General features: G+C 42.1%; 1 protein-coding gene across 1 annotated transcript; it reads right to left on the reverse strand.

The window, feature by feature from the left end:
- Positions 1–96: 96 nt before the first annotated feature.
- UFD1 (ubiquitin recognition factor in ER associated degradation 1) lies at positions 97–24784 on the reverse strand. Its single transcript, XM_056532225.1, has 12 exons — positions 24630–24784; positions 13993–14125; positions 12160–12192; positions 10685–10806; positions 9610–9740; positions 8160–8232; positions 5592–5660; positions 3206–3271; positions 2970–3017; positions 2089–2177; positions 1887–1968; positions 97–963 (listed from the first exon to the last, which is right to left on the reverse strand). The coding sequence occupies exons 1-12, from the start codon at positions 24630–24632 to the stop codon at positions 889–891; spliced, it is 924 nt and encodes a 307-aa protein (XP_056388200.1). The 5' UTR covers positions 24633–24784; the 3' UTR covers positions 97–888.
- Between the last annotated feature and the right edge of the window lie 49 nt (positions 24785–24833).

Consider the following 24833-nt stretch of genomic DNA (forward strand, 5'->3'; position numbering starts at 1 on the left):
GCGGGGCTAACAGGAAGAAAGAAGAATACAGCCCGGGGACCGAACACCTGTACCGGAGCTCCGGGGGCTTGTTGGCAGGTAAGATAAAGTGTGTTTTCTTTTATTTTGCAGCCCGGAAGGGATAAAATGAAAAAAGTGTGCACCGGAGTACTCCTTTAATCTTTCACAAGTAATATAATTATGGTCAGTGAATCAGGCATCACCACCGTTATATAACTTGTGAAAGACTAAGCAAATCCTGAAAACATGACCTTTTGGGGGTACTTGAGAAACACTGATCTATGGCATATCTTTTTAATATGGCATAAGTGCCTAAAATGGGTATTCTCTTTTAAGTCCCCTGCTCATTTTTTTTTTCTAAAATTCTATTCTGCTGCTCAGCATAGTAAACTTTAAAGAATTGCATACAGCTATAAATATAAGAATCATATACCAAAAACACTTCCAAAGTAAATTGAAAATGATGGGACAAAAAAGCCTTTACTTGTAATACACTTATACTTTTTGTTGTACCTTGCATCAGTCATTTTCAGCCTATCTGGGAAACACTGATGTTAGTTTAATTGGATTCGAAACCTGGGTAAGGCTGTCAAGTTTGTCAGAACCTCCCCAACACCTCGATGTTGCGTCTTCACATGTTAGTGAATGCATGCAACTGAAACTATGCCCCCATGTGTTCTCTAGTGGCCGCATGATGATGCCGATAATCCTGGGAGCATAGTGCAGCTATTGGAGAACCCAAGGGGATATGCATGTGGGAAATCAGCCCAAGGCTTGTAAATAACAGCAATCCAAATGAAGTGCATGAAGATAGTTTTTTCTCACTCCACATGAAGAAATACAACCCAATAAAGCTGCATCATTTTATTTTCTTCTTGCACAATCATTCTAAGGCTTTCTGCCTTTCTTCCGCAGGGACTGTCCTTCTCCAGAAAATGCAATAAACCGATTAATAGAATCATCCTATATATAACAAAACAAAAGGAGGATTACTAATGTACAGTAAATAATTTGTCACATGAAATTAATACAGAGTGATATAATCTACATGTAATCTACAAATCATGCTGCATTTCCTTAAGCCTTTGGGATATCAGCAACAGTTTTCCTGCACCAGTATTTCACTTCTGCCATTTGTCCAACAAAGTTATATACAGAGAATAAAAGAACTCATTATGGGCACTGTAGCACTTTACAATTATTTCATTTATACAATAGATTGTCATTTATGTATTATTAATTGTGGAAGAAGTGGTGTGCCACAAGGGTCTGTTTATGGCCCGATTATTTTTAATATGTTTGTAAGTGACATAGGTGAATGTGGAGTAGGTAAGGCTTGTCTGTTTGCCAATGACACAGTGTGCATGTAATATGGAAAATTATTTTGCTTTCCTGCATAAGTGGTCAAAAGTTCAATGTTCCCAAATTCTACCTGGTTGTTGATTCTTAAAGCGTTCCTGTCATTAACAACTTGCTATCATGAGTTATTAGCCAGGGAAGTCTATGAAAAGAAATGTACGGATCTCTCGGCTGGCCAGGGAGCAGTGTGCAATGCTGCCCGCTTTTCCGACAAATAACACACGATTGCAGTGAGTCTCAGGAGATATCACGTATGATCAACAACTTTGATCGACATGTCAAAAGTTGTTTTAATGACAGTAATTATTTAATGTCTCCTGGTATTTCATGAGGGTTTGGCTGTGACAGCCAAGTGTGACTTATTTTATGTGTAAAGTTACTAATAATAATGTAGTCAAGACTCAATTCTGTACTGTGGGGTAACGTCTGACGTAAATGTCAGAAGATGGCGGCACAGGGTTAAAAAGTATTTGTACCTTCTAACACTGTACATGTAAAGATTGTGGGGTACTTTAAAACATACTTACCTCTTCTACCTTTTTTGCTAGTGGCCGTGAATTTCTAATAAAAGTAATTGTGCCAATCTTGAAGTCATAGTTAGGAATTCCTCTGCAACAAGGAAAAATAATATGTAAACATTAAGTAAATATTTCTTAACATACACACATTTTGGGCACTTTTAAACATGCTGCTTCTCTGTAATCAAAGCAGACCCCGTAAGACACTGACCTGCGGATATCCTCTGGTTTTAACGGTGAAGGACTGGGATCAATCCCCTTTTTCTTCCCATCCAATCTATTGCCAGATCCTGAGAAGGCCTACATATGAATGAAAGACAATATAATAAGTGCAATACTGAGAATGACAGGAAGGCAACAGTAATTTAAATAACCACTTGTAACAACCAAGGTATAAAAAAATTCCATCAACACACAACACCTAACTTTGAAACAGATGGGCTACAGCAGAAGTGCACACCAGATGCCCCTCCTAGGCATCCATCCTGCCTTGTATCAATGGTTCAGGCTGGTGGTGGTGTAATGGGGTGTGTGTGTGTGTGTGTGTGTGTGTGTGTGTGTGGGGGGGGGGGGGGAACCACTTTCTTGACACACTTTGGGTTCCTTGGTACCAAATGAACATTGTTAAAACCCAACAGCCTACTGACAGAGTATTGTTTCTAACCATGTTCATCCCTTTATGAGAACAGTGTGCTTACAACAGGATAATGCACCTCACATAATCTCAAACTGGTTTGTTGAGCATGACAATGGGTTCACTGTACTCCAATGGCCACTGCAGTCACCAGATCTCAATCCTATAAAGCACCTTTGAGATGTGGTGGAATGGAAGATTTGCATCATGGATGTACATCTGACAAAACTGCAGCGACTGTTATCAAGTCCATATGGACCAGAATCACTAAGGAATGTTCCCAGCACCTTGTTTAAAGTGTCCCGCAAAGAATGAACTCATTTTTGAAGGGAAAAGGGGGTCCAACCCACTAGCAAGGTGTGCCTAATATAGCCAGCGAGTGTATATAGTAATTAATTTTCTTCTTTATACCTGTGATAAAGAAGAATAGATACATGACAAACAAAATCCAGACTCACCCTAAACCCTATGTCTGCTACGTATTCACTGTGATCTGGTTCCGCTTCCTAGGAGGAAATCAAAACTTTAGTACTATTAACACCTATGGAATGATTCATTGTAATTAAATATCATGATCTATAACATTATTATGATAAATATATTGTAAAATAATGCATTAAAAATGGAAAAAAAAAAAAATATGTCCACACAGTTATTTATTATGCACACTCAACAAGGTGGAGAATATATATACCGTTGCCTCTTCATGTTGTGCATGTCTTTCTGGCTCTTTGTAACCGAGCGGAGCATCAAAATCCACCTGAATAATAAACCCAAGGTAAGTGAGGAGCAAGAATAAAATGTTTATTAAATTGTATTTATTCTTTTTTGGACTAACCACAGGTCCTCTAAACTTCAGACACAGGATATCATATCAAAAGCAAGTAGAAACTGGTCATATATGGGACATATAAAAATGCTGATATACAGTATGTTAGACTAGGGGCACCCCAAGTTATAGTTGCTGATATAAGTACTTTTTATAATGAACAATTGCATTTCAATCGGCTCATGGTATTCACACCTGAAGGCATCCTAGTATAGGCAGGTATTGCAATGATGTCTTCTAGAATACGGGCACTACAAGTTACAGTTGCCCTCCCTTATCTCAGCTAGGCAAGTGTAATAGGTCATGTTCTCTAAACCCAGAATGGCTTATTTGCAGAACACTACACACTGCCCTAATGTGCAAAATACCATATGCTGGAAATGTGCTGGAGCACTGCATGGAATATGTTGGCATGAAAATCAGTGCTAGTGAAATGGTCCAGAGACACTACTATCTAGGGACAATGTTGACTTAATTACAGTCCCTTAAACTACTGGCAGGGATAAAGGGGCTATATAAGCAGATAACACAGCTTTTTAATAGTGTCTCATAAAGGAGAAGACTGAACAGTGCTACATCAGGTCATAACCACACAGCAAGTATTTTTTTCAGACAAATATAAAATAGTATACATACTAGGGATGTCCCGATACTATTTTTATTTTTTTTTTTTTTTTAAGACAGAGTACGAGTAACGATACTTTAATTCTGGTACTCACCAATACCAAGTACGAGTACTTTTATTTTAAAAGGGAATCTGACACCTGGGTGACCAGGTTTCTGGCGCTGTTTACCGTGCTGATATGTGGGTTCCTTGTTGTGCGCAATGGAGGCGGCTGCTGTAGTATGAGCCGAGATTTCTCTCTTCTCCATTGGGCAGAACAAAAAATTTGCATTAGCGGCGAGACCATTGACCACATGGTGAGCAGAGGTAGAAACCAGGTCACCTGCACTATCTACCTATAAATTGAAGTTAGTGCAGGTGACTCTGCTGTAAGATTGCCTTTAATATTAGGTAGTATCCCCTTGCAGACACTAGCAGCAGCCCCCTGTAGACATTAGTAGCAGCCCCCCTGTAGAACGCAGCCCCCCTTGTCTATAAATATATTGTAAAATAATGCATTACAAATGGATAAAAAATATGTCCACACAATTATTTATTGTGCACACTCAACAAGGTGAAGAATATATATACCGTTGCCTCTTCATGTTGTGCTTGTCTTTCTGGCTCTTTGTAACCAAGCGGAGCATCAAAATCCACCTGAATATGTCCACAGTAGACAGTGACCCCTTCCCCCCCCCCTTGTAGACAGCAAGTCCCCCTGCAGATGTTGGCAGCAGCCCTCCTGTAGACCGCAGCCCCCACCCTTGTAGACAGCTCACCTGCGACTGACCTCTGTATGTGACATACACGTCACTCTGCTTCCTCTGTAGCGTTACGCTAACAGCAGTTGGAGGAGGTGGAGTGACGTGTATGTCACATGCTCCTCCATAGAACGGCATAATGTGGATTTGGTATTGGGGACATTGAACGAGTCCCCGATACCAGGGAAATTGCTTGTATCGGCCCCGATACTAGTATCGGGACATCCCTAATACATACACAACATTAAAATAATAACACTGACTTATTTAATAATATCGACCAAAGGGTAATATACTGTGTTAAGAACTATATTATCTATAAATCTGACAGCAAAAATCACAAACCTAAAGTAATAAAAATAATCACATTTTCTTATAATATTGAACAAGAGACACACACAAAGCAAACAAAAACAAAAATAACTAAAAAACAGAGGGGATCCAGCTTCCAGTGCGTATAGTCATAAACAGTATTAGTACAGTAATAATTTTTGTAGAATATATAATATAAGACTGTGAGACACAGTTCACCGTGTATACCTATAGTCCTATGGAAAGGTACATGGTGCACTGTGTGTATGATGTGGCATAACCTCAGTGTCTTTTCATTATCAAACTGATTCTATTCATGACATATACATACTGGAGGTTGGGTAACACCAATGAAATAATTGAATTATTAATATTCATATTTTCATATCTGACATTTGTCCAATTCGTGTCCAATTTATAGATGCTATAGGTATATAAGGTTGGTATTATAGATCACTGCTAGTTGATCTATAGGTTATATAATATATTGAGAGATGTCTAACGGACCAAAAAAGCTGCATAGTTTGGTGCTTTAACAGTAAAGATGGACAGTTTGATTACATCATAGACTTACATTCATGTCACATTCTATAATGGATACAGCTTTGTCTGGCTTAGTCTCCATGACGCGAAGTTCATAAATCTGTAAACAGATTTACAGCAGATTGATCAATTTCACCAAATGTTACCATCAATTTCATTATTTTCAAATATTGTTGTGTTCTTAAAGGGGTACTCCAATGGAAAGCTTTTTTTTATATCAACTGGTGCCAGAAAGTTAAACATATTTGTAAATTACTTCTATTAAAAAATCTTAACCCTTCCAGTACATATCAGCTGCTATATGCTCCACAGGAAGTTCTTTTCTTTTTGAATTTCCTTTCTGTCTGACCACAGTGCTCTCTGCTGACACCTCTGTCCATTTTAGGAACTGTCCCGAGTAGGAGAAAACCCCATAGCAAACCTATCCTTCTCTGGACAGTTCCTAAAATGGACAAAAGGTGTCAGCAGAGAGCACTGTGGTCAGACAGAAAGGAAATACAAAAAGAAAGAAAATAACTTCCTGTTGAGCATCTGGCAGTTGATAAGTACTGGAAGGATTAAGATTTTTTAATAGAAGCAATTTACAAATATGTTTAACTTTCTGGCACCAGTTGAATTTTTTTTTTTTCCCAGTGGAGTACCCCTTTAAAGCAAGACACATCAGATTACATTTGCAATGCATTCGTAAATTTTTCCGATGGTTTCACTTTTTTCACATATTGTTATGTTGGGGCCTTGTACTAAAATAAATAAAATATAAGAAAAAAAAATTTCCCCTCATCATTCTTCCCTTGATATCTATAAGATGGTGAAAGTGAGAATTTTTTGTAAAATTATTAAAAATTAAACTTGAAATGTATCTCTGGGGCCTCCTTTCTCCTGATCCTCTTTGAGATTTTTGCATTGAAGTCTATGGATGACGGATGAACGTTATTTGTGTATTCTGTCATGAGCCGTTATTGCTACTGAGCATGCTCAGTAAAGCCTCTCAACCAGGAAGTCAAAAAGGGGTTAAAATAACGGATAAAATAAAGGATGGCCAATGTCCATTATTTTAACAATGTTCGTTAACATAATGAACATTGGCCACCTGTTATGATCAGTTATTTGATCCGTTGTCATGATCCATTATTGATGAATAACAGGTTAATAACAGGCAGGATCATGACGGCAGTGTGGAAGTAGCCTAATAGGAGAGAAAAAGGCCTTGGTAAGACCAAAAACCCAATGGTCACTCTGGCTGAGGATCAAATAGAAGGTAAACCATCACTGCAGTGCTTCACCAATGTGGGCTTTATGGTAGAGTGGCCATAAAGAAGCATCCCCTAAGTAAAGGACACATAAAAGCCCGCCTGGAGTTTGCAAAAACACACCTAAAGGACTCTCAGGACTGTGAGAAACAAGATTCTCTGGTATGATGAAATCAAGATTGAACTTTTTGGCCTCAATTCTAAGGACTCATTTACACCATGGACAGAGACCCCGTCTGTAGCAGGCTAGGACTGCTCAGAGATGCATGTTTTTCAGCAGCTGGGACAGAAAGACTGGTCAGGTTTGAAGAAAAACTGAATGTAGCAAGTGGTGGTGGCAAAACAAGCCAGTGCTTGGACCACTTGAAAATAGTCTCAATAGACGGCAATGCATTTCAGGGCGGATTAAAGATTAAACAAGGCTATTCTGTCAGTGGAGTCTGGGGTCCGAAATTTCCACAACGAAATGTCCGCCGTGGAAATTCAGTAGTGTGAAAGGTACAACTGAATCCCATTGAGAACAATAGGAGATTGCTGCACCGTAGTTTTTAAGCGGAATTTCACTTTAAAAATACATAGTGTGAATGGGCTCTTACTTTTTGGATAAATTTCAACCAGATGTGAGGCCCCAGTAGAAAAAGAGTTAAAAACCCTTGCTTACAGGGACCCTGTCATCTGGTTTTGGGACGCTTAACCAAAATTAAATCTTCATACAGCTGGGGTTTAATTTCCCAAAAACTGCTTGTATGAAGCTTACCTGGCTCAGCAATGTAAAATAGTCAGAAATTCTGTGTGCCGAGAGTGGAATACCAGACTTGCATCCCCGACTTCTGGCACATTGCGCTAATAAAGCAGGAGAGTACACCTTGCTTTACTACACACGCAGAAAAACCAGGTGACAGCTTCTCGGCAATGCATAGTAAATGTAGGTAAATGGTACCAATAATTAGAGATGAGCGAACTTACAGTAAATTCGATTAGTCACAAACTTCTCGGCTCGGCAGTTGATGACTTATCCTGCGTAAATTAGTTCAGCCTTCAGGTGCTCTGGTGGGCTGGAAAAGGTGGATACAGTCCTAGGAAAGAGTCTCCTAGGACTGTATCCACCTTTTCCAGCCCATCGGAGCACCTGAAAGCTGAACTAACTTATGCAGGAAAAGTCATCAACTGCCGAGCAGAGAAGTTCGTGACGAATCGAATTTACTGTAAGTTCGCTCATCTCTACCAATAATATTGTATTTTTTAAATGGAAAAAACTACGGTGAATTTCACATGCTGACAAATATGTAATATATGTCATTTGGCAGAGCTGCATATAATCTAACAGCTGGTCAATGAATTAACATTACCTTTTCATTGTAGTTGATGGCAATTACATCACCCGTGGTTAAACAAGCAAAGTTTCTCAATGCATTCTCCAATCTTATTATTAAGTAAAGGAAGGTCTAAGAAACACAACATTTATTTTAAAGAATGTATACAAAAAAGAACTGAGTCTAAAACGGCTATATCTATATAAAAAATAAAGAACATCACAGTTATAGTTAATATATGTCCATCAAATGCAACCAAGGGGGTGAAGGGAAGGGGTATGGGTGAATGAAGGGAATTCAATATTTCTGCAAAAGCATTAATGTTATTTTTTTTCTAGGAATGCATCTAACCCTGTTTTGAAGCCCTCAACTGTTCCTGTTGTGAACAGTTCCCCTTGTCTTTTGAGTTTTTTTTTTTTTTTTACCTGGAACAGATTTTCCCCATATTTTTGTATGGGCCATTTATATACTTAAATAAGTTGATCGTATTCCCCCTTTAAACGTCTATTCTAATTACTAAACAAATAAAATTCTTCATTGCTAAGATGTTCAATGCCCCTTATTAGTTTAGTTGCGCGTCTCTGTACCCTTTTATGAACAGGTGCCCAAAACTTAACAGCATATTCCAAGTGAGGCAGTACCAATGCTTTATAAAGCGTTAATATGTCCCTGCCGCGTGAGTCTATGCCTCTTTGGATACATGAAAATATTCTGCTGGTCTTCGAAGCAGCTGCTTGACAGTGCATGTTATTTTGTAGTCTTCTAGTTTTAACTCCACCCAAGACATATGTTGCATGTAGGTTATTCGTACCCAGATGCATAATGTTATAATCATATTCTGCAACTAGACCCACATTGGTTCATAGCCTATCCTTCTATTTTATGGGTCACTATTTCACACAGGAACCATCATTAGCAGAAAGGTGAATAGGTAACACAATATTAATGCCAAAGCTACTTACCTATGTTTCCATATTTCACAAACTGCCACTGATGGTCCCTGTGGGAAACATTGACACATAGAATAGATGGATATGCTATGATCCAATGTGCCATTATTTACAGAATATAGTGACTCTTGGAAGGCTGGAAAGTTACTTTTATATGACAATAAGTCTGTGAAATACATTGTGTAATTATGCCAGTGGAACTTGCCCATCAATAGGGTACATGGCGTATTAATAACTGAATTAATATAGTGTTTCTCCATATCTACACTGGTTCTCTCTAATATCCTGCATATAGGGTTTTCATTGGTATTTTTGTGAATAAAATTTGATTTTAAACATTGATACAGTTTAGGAGTTCTTCCACTAGGCATTAGAAATAGTTGAGACTGAGGACATACATATTTCATGATGGGACAATTACTGTGGAAAATCATTTTATAGGTGATATATATATATATATATATATATATATATATATATATATATATATATATATATATATAAATGCAATTCACACTAGAACAAAGAAAGGATACACTGCTTTGGGATTTGTGATGTCTAAGAAGTCTGGGCTCTGGGGTTGAAATTTGGAATATGTAGCAACTTGAAGGTTGACACTTTCCACTTGCACCAGACCTCCCTCTTCTAAAAGCAAATTCTGCATCATCTGTAAAAAAAAAAAAAAAAGGTAAATTGTGCAACAATCTGCAACTAAAGAAAACCATTTTCATATCCACCCATGCTACAAAACAACAGTATATTAGATGGTAGATCATCAGGCTCAGAAAATAGTAGATCGCTACCAAAAGTCTGCTCACCCCTGCCCTGTATACCGTGTTTCTCCGAAAATAAGACCGGGTCTTATATTAATTTTAATCACAAAAAACACACTAGGGCTCATTTTCAGGGTAGGGCTTATTTATTTACGGTATGTACATTGAACAACATTTAACGATATTTACCCCCCCCCCCCCATCATCATCATGTGATGGGTGCAATCTCTTAATATTTGCAGCCCGGGCATTGCCTAGGTCAGTAGTCTTCAACCTGCGGACCTCCAGATGTTGCAAAACTACAACTCCCAGCATGCCTGGACAGCCAACGGCTGTCCGGGCATGCTGGGAGTTGTAGTTTTGCAACATCTGGAGGTCCGCAGGTTGAAGATCAATGGCCTAGGTCTTATTTTGGGGGTAGGGCTTATATTGCAGCCTACGCCGATAATCCAGCTAGGGCTTATTTTCTGGGTTGGGTGTATTTTCGGGGAAACAGGGTAGTCTACTGGCATATGGGATTATGTCAGAATATAACATTTAAATAGGATTTCTAGAATCATAATCTTAGGGGGACAGGTCAGTGATCCAACTGGAATAAATTGTATGTGATAATCACTTAGACCCACTCCTGATCATCAGATAAGAAGGTGTACAGCCAAAGTAATTCCCTCTAATATATGTGTTAGCTATTAAAGACGCTTTCACATAGTAGCATGAAGCAGAATGTCAGGGAGTGGGCATTTAATACCTTTATCTGGTTCCGGTGGACAAGCTGTTATATAAGACAAAGAAGTCATATTATGCAGTTCTGTACATAGACCTTACAATGTTTACTTACCCAGTGTGGGAGATAGCAAATACCTTCATCTGCTACAAACTCGAGAACACCGCAATGTGTCATCCTGTCGGAATTTTTGTTAGTTAACTTGAAGAGCATGGGGTAGGTGATATTCAATCTGCCTGAAGATAAAACCGATCAAAAATAAAACTAAATGTTCCACAGAAACGTTTAACATAAAAAATGTCATGTAAAAACAGTAAATTGTAAGTAGTACGGCATATAGAGCATGGTCTACAAGGTATTTTAAGCTGACCATACACATAGGATAGCTGATGGCTAAATACACGTTTACCTGACAGCAATCTCCCTCTGTCCCCTTATGTATGCATGTTTGGGGGAGCTGCCTTGTCTATGGGAGAATTAAAGGGGTTGTCCAGTAAAAGACAAGTTATTTCCTGTCCACAGGATTTGAGATAAGTGTCTGTTGCAGGAGGTCCAACTGCTAAGACCCCTATAGTTGAAGAGACCTGACTGCTGTACTCAGGCATCTCTGGCGCTCCCATAGAATTGAATGGAGCACATGCAGAGAGCCAAGGTCCTAAATGGGACCTTGGCTCTCTGAATGTGCTCCATGTTAACTGCTGCCTATTATAAGGGAAATCTGCTGACCAACCCAACTTATGCACCACGTTCCTGAGAAGGTAATATGGGAGACTAAATATCAAGCTAATAAGGGGGCTAGCTAATACCTACACAGCTTATGAGGGTTTTCATAGAGGGGACAGCTATCTGGTTTACTTTTCATTTATTTATTTATTTTTTTAATATAAAAAAGCCCTTTCTCTAATTAAAAACTGAAAACACCCCTTTTTTTCCCAAGATGAGCTTAAAAAAAAAAAAAAAAAAAAAACAGTCACATGACATTTAATAAAAGTATCAGTAATTAGTATCGGCGATAATTAAAAAAAAGTATTGGTACTTTGTCTTTAAAAAAAAATGGTATTGGGACATCCTTAATTACATCCACTGTACTGGGGAGACTTATCAATCAGCCAGAAACCCTAATGGTCTGGTCTTTCCCACAGCGACCAATCACAGCTGAGCTTCATATCTTAAAGGAGTAGTCCAGGGGTGAACAACTTATCCCCTATCCAAAGGGCTGTCGAGGCTCCGTGCAGGAGATCGCAGGGGGCCCCAGCGGTCGGACCCCCCGCAATCTGCAACTTATCCCCTATCCTTAGGATAGGGGATAAGTTGTTCACCACTGGACTACGCCTTTAACGAGCTCTTATAAAGTGAAAGTTGAGCTGTGATTGGTTGCTGTGGGAAAGATCAGACCAATAGGGGTTCTGGCTGATTGATAAATATGGGAACTATGGCATATTGCCTGAATGTTCTGTAAACTGGTGAATATGCAGCCTTTTACTGATGAAGAATTCGACAGTTATGTACAAATGGCAGCTTATCATTTTTAAATTCAAACACTATATTTGTATTACTTGCTTCATTATTAATAGGAAAAATACACTTACTTAGCTGATCTAGGGCAGACGGAGGCATTATAACTAAAAAAGAAAAATACAGACAATTACAAGAACAGTACTTTATTAGGACCCCTGTACAAGCCAAACATTATCACAGCAAATGACTAGTTCTCATTGGTTACACAGATTTTATAACTTTCTGCTTCACTTCTAACTACAGCAGAATCATTTAAGTTGAACCCTCTCTATCATTATATTATGGCATATTTTTGTTAATAAGGCTTTCCGGGTAGAAATACGAAGACAGCGTACTCCCCTCCACCGATGACCCACGACTGCTGTTCTGTCTGCAATTGGTCCCAGCGGTGGTACTCATTAGAGATGAGCGAACTTACAATAAATTCGATTCGTCACGAACTTCTCGGCTCAGCAGTTGATGACTTTTCCTGCATAAATTAGTTCAGGTGCTCCGGTGGGCTGGAAAAGGTGGATACAGTCCTAGGAGACTCTTTCCTAGTAATGTATCCACCTCTTCCAGCCCACCGGAGCACCTGAACTAATTTATGCAGGAAAAGTCATCAACTGCCGAGCCGAGAAGTTCGTGACGAATCGAATTTACTGTAAGTTCGCTCATCTCTAGTACTCATCTCCTTTGTCGTTTCATTACACAAGGAGCCATTTACAAAACTAAATTATTTTTGCCTTGGAATACCCTATAACTTGCTGAATCAAAAGGGCCTCAGTCCTTTAAAAGGTTACAAACATATTTTTTGGTTGCCAATAAAAGTATAGCCTATAGCAGTGGTCTTCAACCTGCGGACCTCCAGATGTTGCAAAACTACAACTCCCAGCATGCTCGGACAGCCAACGGCTGTCCGGGCATGCTGGGAGTTGTAGTTTTGCAACATCTTGAGGTCCGCAGGTTGAAGACCACTGGCCTATAGTATAGCTTTTTTTTTTTTATTTTTTTTATTTTTTTTTTTTAAACACAAAATTATTTAACATCACAGTGATATGCCATAATGCCAGCCAGGAGTAACTTAAAACTTTTGGTCCTCAAAGCAAAATCTGTAACAGGGCCACCACCTACAAAATGACATTCATAGTATTGGGGGCCACTCCCATAACATCTTAAAAGGGGTACTCCGGTGGAAAACTATTTATTTATTTATTTTTTAAGTTAAACAGATTTGTAAATTACTTCTATTAAAAAATCTTAATCCTTCCAGTACTTATTAGCTGCTGAATACTACAGAGGAAATTCTTTTCTTTTTGGAACACAGAGCTCTCTGCTGACATCATGACCACAGTGCTCTCTGCTGACATCTCTGTCCATTTTAGGAACTATCCAGAGCAGAATATGTTTTCTATGGGAAGTTTCTCCTACTCCGGACAGTTCCTAAAATGGACAGAGATGTCAGCAAAGAGCTCTGTGTTCCAAAAAGAAAAGAATTTCCTCTGTAGTATTCAGCAGCTAATAAGTACTGGAAGGATTAAGATTTTTTTTAATAGAAATAATTTACAAATCTGTTTAACTTTCTGGCACCAGTTGATTTAAAAAAAAAAAAAAAGTTTTCCACCGGAGTACTCCTTTAAGATGGGAATATATCTTGTTATTCTGTGGGAGCTGAAGACCTTTGTGAACTCCCCCTGATGATAAATAATGATACATTTATCATATCAGATTAAAGGAAAAAAAAAGAAAAAAAAAAGAAGAAGAGGTATACCAGATATTATAGGGGTGGAAAATAAACTCCAAAATTCAGGAATAGGATCCCAGCAGGTGACCCTCCTCAGATCCCATTTACACAAAGTCACATAGGTTGGCTACATTTACTACACTAGCAGTACAACCCACATAATAATGCTAGTGTAGCATACTTTTCCCTCCTTTCTCTACATCAGAGCGGTCATTGGGTCCAGCCAGCATGGAAACAGAATAGCAGCGGTATTGTGTGGAAAATCGGTTCTGAAAAACCCGTGGTATTGGGTGGTCAAACATGTTGAAGGAAAACTGAAAAAGAACACACAAAACACATAATGACATAACAGAATAACAAAAATAAGTATATAATAGTATCAAACGAATTGAGAAAACTGTCAGTGTTAGGGTGCATGCACACCACGTTTTTGCTATCCAGTTCCCGTATCAGGTTTTTTGTAAAAACCGGATAGGCAAAAACCGGACTCAACCGTATTAAACCGTGTGCACATAGATCAACCTGTATCCGGTTTGAAACCGTATACGGTTTGAATCGTGATGTACGGTTTAATCCGGTTGTATCCGTTTTCACCCTAAAAAAACGTATACGTCTGTCAATGTTCGCTTTGTTTTTAAATAAAGTTTTCCAGAAAGAACATTCTAGAAGGTGGGTGGTGTTTTCGACTTGCATTGCGCATGTGCAATAATAAAAACGGAGGGATTAAAACGGATGCAACCGTACACTCATACGGTTTAGTCCGGTTCTCATTGACTTCCATGTTAATAAAAATGTATCTGGTTGGGATACGGTTGGTCAACCGGACCTAAAAACGCTGTATACTCCGGTTGCGAACACGGCTGAAAAACCGGGCCCAACCGTAAAAATTCGCCAAACGGACCTAACCGTATGATGCGTTTGCAATACGGTTTGCAATGTTAAGTCAATACATGCGGTTTTCAATACGTTTTAGTACGGTTTTTGAAGGAAACCCGTATAAGGGAACTGGATAGCAAAAACGTGGTGTGCATGCACCCTTAGTATGATTTCTTATGCAGGAAAAACTACCTGCATCTCCAATGGTGCTGCTCAGTGCTGACATGTCAATAGCTTTACCAAAATATAGTCCAGTAGTCACATTAGAAAGTGTTACGCCTAGCGCTCCGGGTCCCCGCTCCTCCCCGGAGCGCTCACGGCGTCTCTTTCCCTGCAGCTCCCCGGTCAGTCCCGCTGACCGGGAGCGCTGCTCTCTCATGGCCGTTGGGGATGCGATTCGCACAGCGGGACGCGCCCGCTCGCGAATCGCATCCCAGGTCACTTACCCGTTCCCGTCTCCTGCGGTCATGTGCTGGCGCGCGCGGCTCCGCTCTCTAGGGCGCGCGCGCGCCAGCTCCCTGAGACTTAAAGGGCCAGTGCACCAATGATTGGTGCCTGGCCCAATTAGCTTATTTGGTTCCCACCTGTTCCCTCCTTATATCTAGTCTCCTCCCTTGCACTCCCTTGCCGGATCTTGTTGCCCTAGAGCCTAGTGAAAGCGTTTTTGTGTGTTTATACCCTGTGTACCAGAACTTTGCTATCTCCCCTGACTACGAACCTTGCCGCCTGCCCCCGACCTTCTGCTACGTCCGACTTTGCTTCTGCCTACTCCCTTGTACCTCGCCTATCTTCAGTATCTTCAGCAGCCAGAGAGGTGAGCCGTTGCTAGTGGATACGACCTGGTCACTACCGCCGCAGCAAGACCATCCCGCTTTGCGGCGGGCTCTGGTGAAAACCAGTAGTGTCTTAGAACCGGTCCACTAGCACGGTCCTCGCTATCCCTCTCTGGCACAGAGGATCCACTACCTGCCAGCCGGCATCGTGACAGTAAGCAGCATTTTTTACAGGAAAACATACAGATCCTCTCCCAATAAGGTTAATGAAGATGGATGATCTCAACCAAAAGTATTCATCAGGTGAAGTGCAACAGCGATCATTTTAAAGGGGTAGTCTAGGGAACTGACCTTTCTAGACACTGATCCCCTATCCACAGGATGGGGGGACAATAAGGTATTAGTGTCTGATCGCAGGGGATCCGAGCGCTGGCACCGCCAGCTACTTACATGTCTTAAGAGCAGAGCAGCCCACTCAGCCAATCTCTGGCCACTGCAATGTCCCACCTCAGCTGATGATTGGCTGAGCGGGCCGTCACTCGCGCTTGTCAAAGAAGGTGGGGGCTGCTCTGCTCCTAGGACAAGTAAGTAGCTGGGACCTGTACGGAAGATCGCGGGCAGACACCAGACACTTCCCCCGATGCCCAGGCTGGCTCTAAGCTACAGTCCTAAAGCTGCAAATTCTACATGCTCACCCCTGATAAAACCCAGAGAGGGACAGGCTTTGCCTCCAAACCCTAGCCAGGCTCGGACACATTTATTTTTGTATTTTGGATTATTACCCATACTGTGATAATGGGTTGTATCTAATATTCTTTATGTAAAATGTATCTGTAAGGGCGTGGCTTGTGCAGCGGTCTGAGCGGTCGCATGTAGCGGTAGCTCCCGCACCGAACCTGGGATATCTTTCTCCTGTTTAGTATCCTGACTCCCGAGACACCACCGGGACGCACCGGAACCATGGGGCGCACTAATAAGGCCGACCAGAACCGGAACAAAGATAAATCTGCAGTGGAAAAGCTGCAGGAGTTTGCACGGGGCCCTATCCAAGATGGCGCCGGCAGCGCGGCCTGCACGGCCCCGGAGCCGGAGGATGTGGAGGACGATTCTCCTGAGTCCGGAAGCCCCGGAGACTCCGGCTCGGATCTCACCTTGAAGCAGGTGACCGAACAGCTACTCCAAGCGATCTCGTCCTGCCAGACGACGCTCACAGGGAAGCTGGAGGAGGTGAAGGTGGACGTGGGCCTGCTGCGTCAGGACCTGCAGAATGTACGAGGACGGTTGGTGCAGGTCGAGGACCGTGTCTCTACTCTGGAGGATACGGTATCTCCGATGCCGAATACTATCTCCACGTTGGAATCGCAGCTGTCTATGTGTAAACAGAAACAGGATGACCTGGAGAACAGACTGCGAAGGAATAATGTTCGCATCATTGGACTACCTGAGCGGGCTGAAGGTCAGGCGCCGGCCATGTTTGCTGAGCGGTGGTTCCGTGAGTTGTTCCCCAATGCCCCATTCTCCGTGGCGTTTACAGTTGAGAGGGCCCATAGGGTCCCGGCCCGGGCTCCACCACCTGGGGCCCCTCCTAGGCCGTTCTTGGCCCGTATCCTGAACTGTAACGACTGTGATTTATTACTGCGTCAGGCTCGACAATTAGGGGACATCACCTATGATAATGTGAAAGTATCCTTTTTCCCAGACTTTTCTGCTGATTTACAGAAAAAGAGGGCGACCTTTGCTACTGTGAAAGCGAGTCTTCGAGAATTGCAAATTTCGTACTCAATGGCATATCCTGCCCGCCTGCGGGTACAAGATGGAGATCGAGCGGTTTTCTTCACTGATCCAGCGGAGGTGTTGGAATGGCTGCGCAGAAGGAGAGGAGCTTCCCCCCGCATGGTGGCATGAGTGATCCTGCTAGTCCTGATTCCCTTTTTTCATGTTTGCTCCCCGTCGCACAGTACCCTGGCCCTAATGGGTGATAGTTAAAGCCATTCCCGGTGGTTGGAGGGGGTCTCCGCTTTATTAATAACATCCCGGGTTCACCCCCGTATATAGAAGTCACCTATATTACATCTACAGACTATGGTGAGCTTGTTATAGCTGGTTGAGTACTGGACTTGGATTTTTGACTATGTGTTTTTGTGGGATGCTACGGTATCTCAATTTTTGGGTTTTCAATTGGTTAATGGTTTTGGCCCGCACTTATGATTCTTTGCTGGGGACTGTATGGTATGTGTTGCTTCTGGGGGGGGTGGGGGGTGGCCTCGGGGAGGGAGGGGAGGTGTTTTTTTTTTTGACTTTCTGTTTAATGCTCTTTTTTGTTTGTTTTAATGATGGCTACTTATAGAGTGATGTCCTGGAATGTTAGGGGATTGGGGTCCCCTAAAAAGAGGGTACTAGTCTTTTCTCATATACGGAAATTTCAACCACAGATAGTGTGTCTACAAGAGACGCATCTCGTCCCATCCAGGTGTCACCTCCTGGGGAGGCCGTGGGTGCAATGGCGAGCTCATTCCTGCCACACGTCCTTCTCACGGGGTGTCTCCTTGCTGATACATAGATCCCTTAGATGGGAGCCCGTTACTGTCAAGATCGACCCCTTTGGTCGTTTTATATTGGTTCACGCCTATGTGAATAATGACCCCTTAATCCTGATTGGTATTTATAATCCCCCGCCAGCAACGCTAGAGGTGTTCCACATAGCAATATCCTTTGCAGCAGCGTACCCGGGTGTTAAATGTCTGTGTATGGGGGACTTCAATATGATTCCAAATATGTCTATAGACCGACAAGTGGGGAGACTGGGTAACCCTTCCGGGGGCCCTAGTCCCTTCGCGGCTCTCATGCTCGAGGTGGGTTGGGTTGATTTATTTAGGGTTAGACACCCAAGTGCAAGAGTATATTCCTGTTATAACTTAGGGCATAACTCTCTATCCCGTATAGATCACGCTTATGGGTCTCCCGCTTTGGCGGGGGTGGTGTCCGAGATTTACTACTATACCAGAGCTATCTCTGACCATTCACCTCTGTTACTTTCAATTAATGTCCCTTCTGTTTCTGTTCATAGAAGATGGAAGGTGCATCCCTTTTGGCTGCAGCTTTTAGATCCGGTGGACAGGATCCCTGACCAACTGCAGGTATTTCTAGGGACACAGGACTGTGAGACGGACCCTGGTATACTGTGGGAAACTCTGAAAGCATACTTGAGAGGTTGTCTTAGATCATCCATCTCTTATCTGAAGAGGGAAACCTCAGTCAGAGAGGAGGAACTGGCGGAGCGGTGTGCTGGATTGGAGGCCAGGTACACGGAGGATCCTACAGACGCTCATAGGGAAGCTTGGCTTGCCATGGGTAGGACATATTTACAACACTTAAATGAGAAAATGAACCGTAAGTTGTTTTTCTCTAAACAATTCTTCTTCGAGCATGGCAACCAATCCGGCAAGCTCTTAGCCCAACTGGTGAGACAGGATAAGGCCGCTCCCCCTATTCTCCGCATTTCATCCTCTGCTGGGACGGTTCTACTGGACTCTACCAGTATTGCTGATAGATTTGCTGACTTTTACATTGACCTATACAGATCTAGAGTGACGTACTCGACTTCTGACCTGTTGGACTACCTGGCGAGGATTACATTTCCCAGACTTTCGGTTGTGGATAGGGAGGACTTGGACAGGGACATTACGACTGACGACATCGAGGAGGCTGTGACTGGGATGACTGGGGGCAAAGCCGCGGGTCCTGATGGGCTTCCTTTGGAGGTCTATATCAAGTATCTTCCTCAGGTGGCCAGCAGTTTGCAGTCTATGTATAGCAACGCATTCGTGTCTGGGTCCTTGCCGGCTTCTCTATGTGAGGCTACCATAGTGGTTCTCCTTAAGCCCGATAAGGACCCCTTGGATTGTGGGTCGTACAGACCAATATCGTTGCTGAATATCGACTACAAAATACTCACAAAGATATTAGCATTGCGCCTGAATAAATGTATACGGACCATTATTCATGAAGACCAGTCCGGCTTTATACCGGGCAGATCCACTACTGATAATATAAGGAGGGTCCAAACGGCGGTGCAACTGGGGTCCGCATTGGAACAGGACTGGGCTTTGGCCTCGCTTGACGCGGCCAAGGCCTTTGATTCAGTTGAATGGCCTTATCTCCTGGCAGTACTACAGAAGTTTGGCTTTGGAGCTAAATTCATTCGCTGGATACGTATTCTCTACACGAATCCCAGGGCGCAAGTATGTGTTAATGGGATTTGCTCTACCCTTTTTAGTCTTGGGAGGGGTACCAGACAAGGATGCCCGCTATCGCCTCTGTTGTATGCTATTGAGGCGGAGCCCTTGGCTATCCAAATCAGACAGGACCGGGATGTTTCCGGTATAGTGTATGGTGGTAGGGAGGACCGAATTGGTTTATATGCTGATGACATGGTCTTGTTCTTGAGTAACCCGCGGTCCTCACTCCCTCTAGTCATATCTACGATAGATAGATTTGGTGAGTACTCTGGTCTTGTTATTAACTGGTCCAAGTCCTTTTTACTTCCTCTTCGGCCTACTGGGTGGCCCGCTATTTTTGCGGGCCTCCAGGTGGTCGAACAGTTTAAGTATCTGGGTATTCTGGTCCATAGAGATATGTCTAATGACTTTGCATTAAACGCCCTCCCACTCCTCTCCTTGATTAAAGACAAATTTAAGATCTGGGGTACTTTGCCTCTGTCCGTCCCAGGTCGAATAAACTTGATCAAAATGATCATTTTGCCTAAATGTCTCTACATTCTGGAGCATGCTGCTACTCCGGTACCCATGTCCTTCTTTAAGTCCCTCCACTCGCTTTTACCTTCTTTTATCTGGGGCAATTCCCGGTCTAAATTGAAGTTGGTAACCTTGCAACGCGTGAAGGCCCGGGCGGGTTATGCCCTCCCGGACTTCCAGGCGTACTACTTGGCTGGACAATTGAGGCTGCTTCGCTCATGGGTCAGGGCGGAGCCACTACCCAACTCGGAACACCACCTTGCTCATTATGTTCATCAGACCCATTTAAGGGCCTGGTTGGACAGGCCTTCCTCTGGGAGCGGTAGACTCTTACCTTTACATCGCCTGGCCTCCCAGGTGTGGACGACGGTCAAGAAGCTTCATGACTTTACGGACGTAGCGACTGACCTTCCGCTTTGGGATGCCCCATATCTGACGCACTTGACAGCTGACTTAGACCCGACCTTTTGGAAATCCCATGGCATTAGAGAATTGTCTCACCTGTACTCGGATAATATTCTTTCTTCCTTCACCCAGTTACAAGGGAAATTCGACCTACCTAGAACGGCTTTTTATAAATACCTGCAGTTGCGCCATGCCTTATTGACTCAATTCCCCCCGTCCACCACTAAAATCTCTGATTACCCACTGATAGGAGTTATCAGGTCTCAAGGTCCTGGGGGGTTGGTTTCTGTTCTTTACGCTCATATTATTGAAATTAAGCATGCTCGGGCACCTCTCCCTGCGGAAGCATACTGGAGATCCCATATCCCTGGTTTGACTGAGGAACAGTGGAGGGAGGTCCAATCGTCTCACACACTGGTGTCCCCCGCTGCGAATAATAAGATTACCCAACTCTACATTATTCATAGTTGCTATCTCACACCGATTAGACTGCATCGAATGGGTAGGACACAGAGTGACCAGTGCCACAGGTGTAGCTCTCCCAGGGCAGATTTTTGGCATCTTATTTGGTCTTGCCCCTATGTGTGTTATTTTTGGAGGGAGGTCACATCCTTTCTCTCCTTATTATTAGGTAGAACTGTCCCTCGTATACCCCTGTTTTGTCTGTTCGGTATTATTGATGAAGACAGCTGGCCTTATTTCACTAGAGTTTTGCTAAGAGAATCACTGTTCATGGCCCGTAAGGCCATAGCTTTGAGGTGGATGGACCCTAGACCTCCTAATGTGTCTATGTGGAAGAGATTGATAAACAATGTATTACCATTTGAACGCTTGGTATATAAACATAGGAAATGCGAAGCAAAGTTTGATAAGGTGTGGGGTGTGTGGTGCGCTTCTACTGATACTCTGTTTACAGCCCACGACTACTATACATCTAGGGACGCATTGCTGCCTCGCACTCCACCCTGAGACAATTATTGATTGTTGTCTACCTGGGGACCCTCCCTTTGATCCCCCCCTCTATTCCTTCCCCTTTTCGTTCTATTTTTCCTTTTTAGTGCTTTCCCCTTCCCCCCTTTGGCCCTCCCTGATTCCCCCTTTCCCCTTTATACTTTTTTTTGTTTTGTTTAATCCTACGCTAACTGATTCTCTCGTTTTCCTTACTCCCCCCGTCCAACCCCCCCCATCTCTTTTTGTTTTGACAGTGGCAGTGGCTTGCGGATAGTGCCCATAGTGATTCCCATCTGATATATACGATACATTGGTTTTACTATGTCACGGAGCACTCTTACGTTTTATTTACACAGCACCTGACAGCTGTACTATGCTTTTATCCCGATATATATCATTGCCTCCCCTGCGTGGGAATTTTGTCGTGTGTAAGCATGGCTTGTGCGGAGCCATATGTTTTGGTTTTACTGTTTTGTTAACTTTATTTCCTGTTTAATAAAACGAATTTAAAAAAAAAAAAATGTATCTGTAAACCTGTACTTACAGGCTTTGTTGATGTTCTGTGCATGTTCAGGTGGTTTTAAAGGGGTACTCCAACATCACTGATCAGTGTTATTAACACTATAACGTAACAGTTAAAGGGTACCTCTCATCAAATAAACTTTTGATATATTTTAGATTAATGAATGTTGAATAACTTTCCAATAGCATGTTAATGAAAAATATGCTTCTTTCTATAGTATTTTTCCCTATCAGTCCTGTCAGCAAGCATTTCTGACTCATGCTGGAGTCCTAAACACTCAGAGCTGCCAGCCTGCTTTGTTCACAGCCAAACAGGCTGTGAACAAAGCAGGCTGGCAGCTCTGAGTGTTCTTTTGTGAACAAAGCAGACTGGCAGCTCGTAGTGTTTAGGACTCCAGCATGAGTCTGAAATGCTTGCTGCCAGTAATGGTAGGGAGACCCCTAGTGGTCATTTCTTCAAAGTGGAAAATTAAATAGAAAGAAGCATATTTTTTAATAACATGCAATTGTAAAGTTATTCTGCATACATTAATCTATAATATATCTAAAGTTTTTTTGATGAGAGGTACCCTTTAAGTAAAGTTATATTGTTAACGTACACTGTTTATTTTAGTCCTATTACTTGGCTACTGTAAGTCGGTATCATTTTAACCCCTTTATGTGACCTCTGTATAGTGTTTTTACATATGCACTGTATGGAGGTATGGTAGGTCAGGCAGAAATTGGGTACTGCACTCATTTCAGGCATACTGTGCCACCCTATAAGTAACTCCATGGTTCCCAGGATCACCCTGTAGACAACAGAAAGAACACTAGAGAAACTTTGAGTACTTTATTATTTCTGAATATTGTGGTTAATTATCGTTAATTTCTAACAATAATTTGTTTTCCCTTAGTCCTAACTGCAGCACAGATGGAATATTCTGCCCTGGACTGGTAGGACCAGAGGAATTTTTATTAACAATTACTCCAATTAACCACTTAAGGACTCAGAGCGTACCTGTGTGCCCTGAGTCCCCTCCCATTCTATAACTTGGGGCCACATATAGCGGGTCTGGCCCGGCCTCTAACAACATAATAAACATATGTGGTATTGCCGCGTGCGGACATGTCTGAATTATAAAAATATATTATTACTTAAACCGCACGGTCAATGGCGTACGCACAATAAAATTCTAAATTCCAAGATAGCGTATTTTTGGTCACTTTTTATATCATGAAAAAAATTTATAAAAAGCAATCAAAAAATCTGATCAATACAAAAATGGTCCAGCTAAAAACTTCAGATCACAGCGCAAAAAATTAGCCCTCATACCGCCCCGTATGCAGAAAAATAAAAAAAAAAGTTATAGGTGTCAGAAGATGACAATTTTAAATGTATACATTTTTGTGCATGTAGTTATGATTTTTACCAAAAGTACGACAAAATCAAACCTATATAAGTAGGATATCATTTTAATCACATGAACCTACAGAATAAAGATAAGGTGTCATTTTTACCGAAAAATGTACTGCTTAGAAACGGAAGCCCCCAAAAGTTACAAAATTGTGTTTTTTTTCCCTTCAAATTTTGTTACGTTTCTCTGTAGATATTTGGGTAAAATGACTAATGTTACTGCAAAGTAGAATTGGTGGCACAAAAAAATAAGCCATCATATAGATTTTTAGGTGCAAAATTGAAAGGATTATGATTTTTTTAAAGGTAAGGAGGAAAAAAACAAAAGTTCAAAAACGGAAAAACCCTGAGTCCTTAAAGGAGTACTCTAGTGCAGAGTATTCCTGCTCCGTTCTGCCTGGGCTGCAAAATAAATGAACCATCACTCACCTCCCTGGGTTCCCGCGGAGCGCCACTACAGCTGTTCGGTCCTCCGGTGCATCTTCTTCATACTTCCGGGTGTAACAAAGCATCACATGGCGCTCAGCCTATCGCCGGCCGAGGCTGAACATCGCGGCGGCCGGCGATAGGCTGAGCGCCATGTGATGCTTCGTTACACCCGGAAGTATGAAGAGGATGGACCGGAGGACCGAACAGCTGTAGTGACGCTCCGTGGGAACCCAGGGAGGTGAGTGAGGGTTCATTTTCATTTATTTTGCAGCCCGGGCAGAACGGAGCAGGAATACTCTGGACTAGAGTACTCCTTTAAGGGGTTAAGAATTAACCACTCCCACCTCCTCAATATAAAAAAAAAAAAAAAAAGAAAAAAAAAAAAAAAAGAGGGGGGGGGGGGGGTCACCCACAGTACCCTGTGTCTGTAACAAGATTAGAGAAAAAAATAAAAACAATAATACAACAATATAAAATTGTGGGATATTTGTGTGCTAGTGTTAGGACTAAGGGAAAACTAATTATCGTTAGAAATTAATGATTCCCTTACGTTCCAACAGCAGCACAGTTGTAATTTTGCAACAGCTGGAGACACACTGTTTGGAAAACACTTATCTATGTGATAGAACTTACTGCCCATTGTGTATATAGCAGACGCTTTCCTCCCAAACGAGCAGACCACCCTGATAAATACATAAGATCCGTTTCTTACCATGTTGTCGCCTGTTTTTTCCCCTAAACAGTTGGAAGTCCTTAATGCAGTCTGAGTCACACTATCTTCCCGGAAGTGTTCGTGCTGGAGTCTGTCAATACACAGCACAGCGCAGAAGCAGAACAAATGTGTAAAGAGCTAAACTACAACAACCATCAACCACCGCGCACGGAGCGGAAGTGCTGTGTAACCATTGGCTGCTGA

The sequence above is a fragment of the Hyla sarda genome, chromosome 1 (assembly GCF_029499605.1).
Source record: "Hyla sarda isolate aHylSar1 chromosome 1, aHylSar1.hap1, whole genome shotgun sequence".
Classification (NCBI taxonomy): Eukaryota; Metazoa; Chordata; class Amphibia; order Anura; family Hylidae; genus Hyla; species Hyla sarda.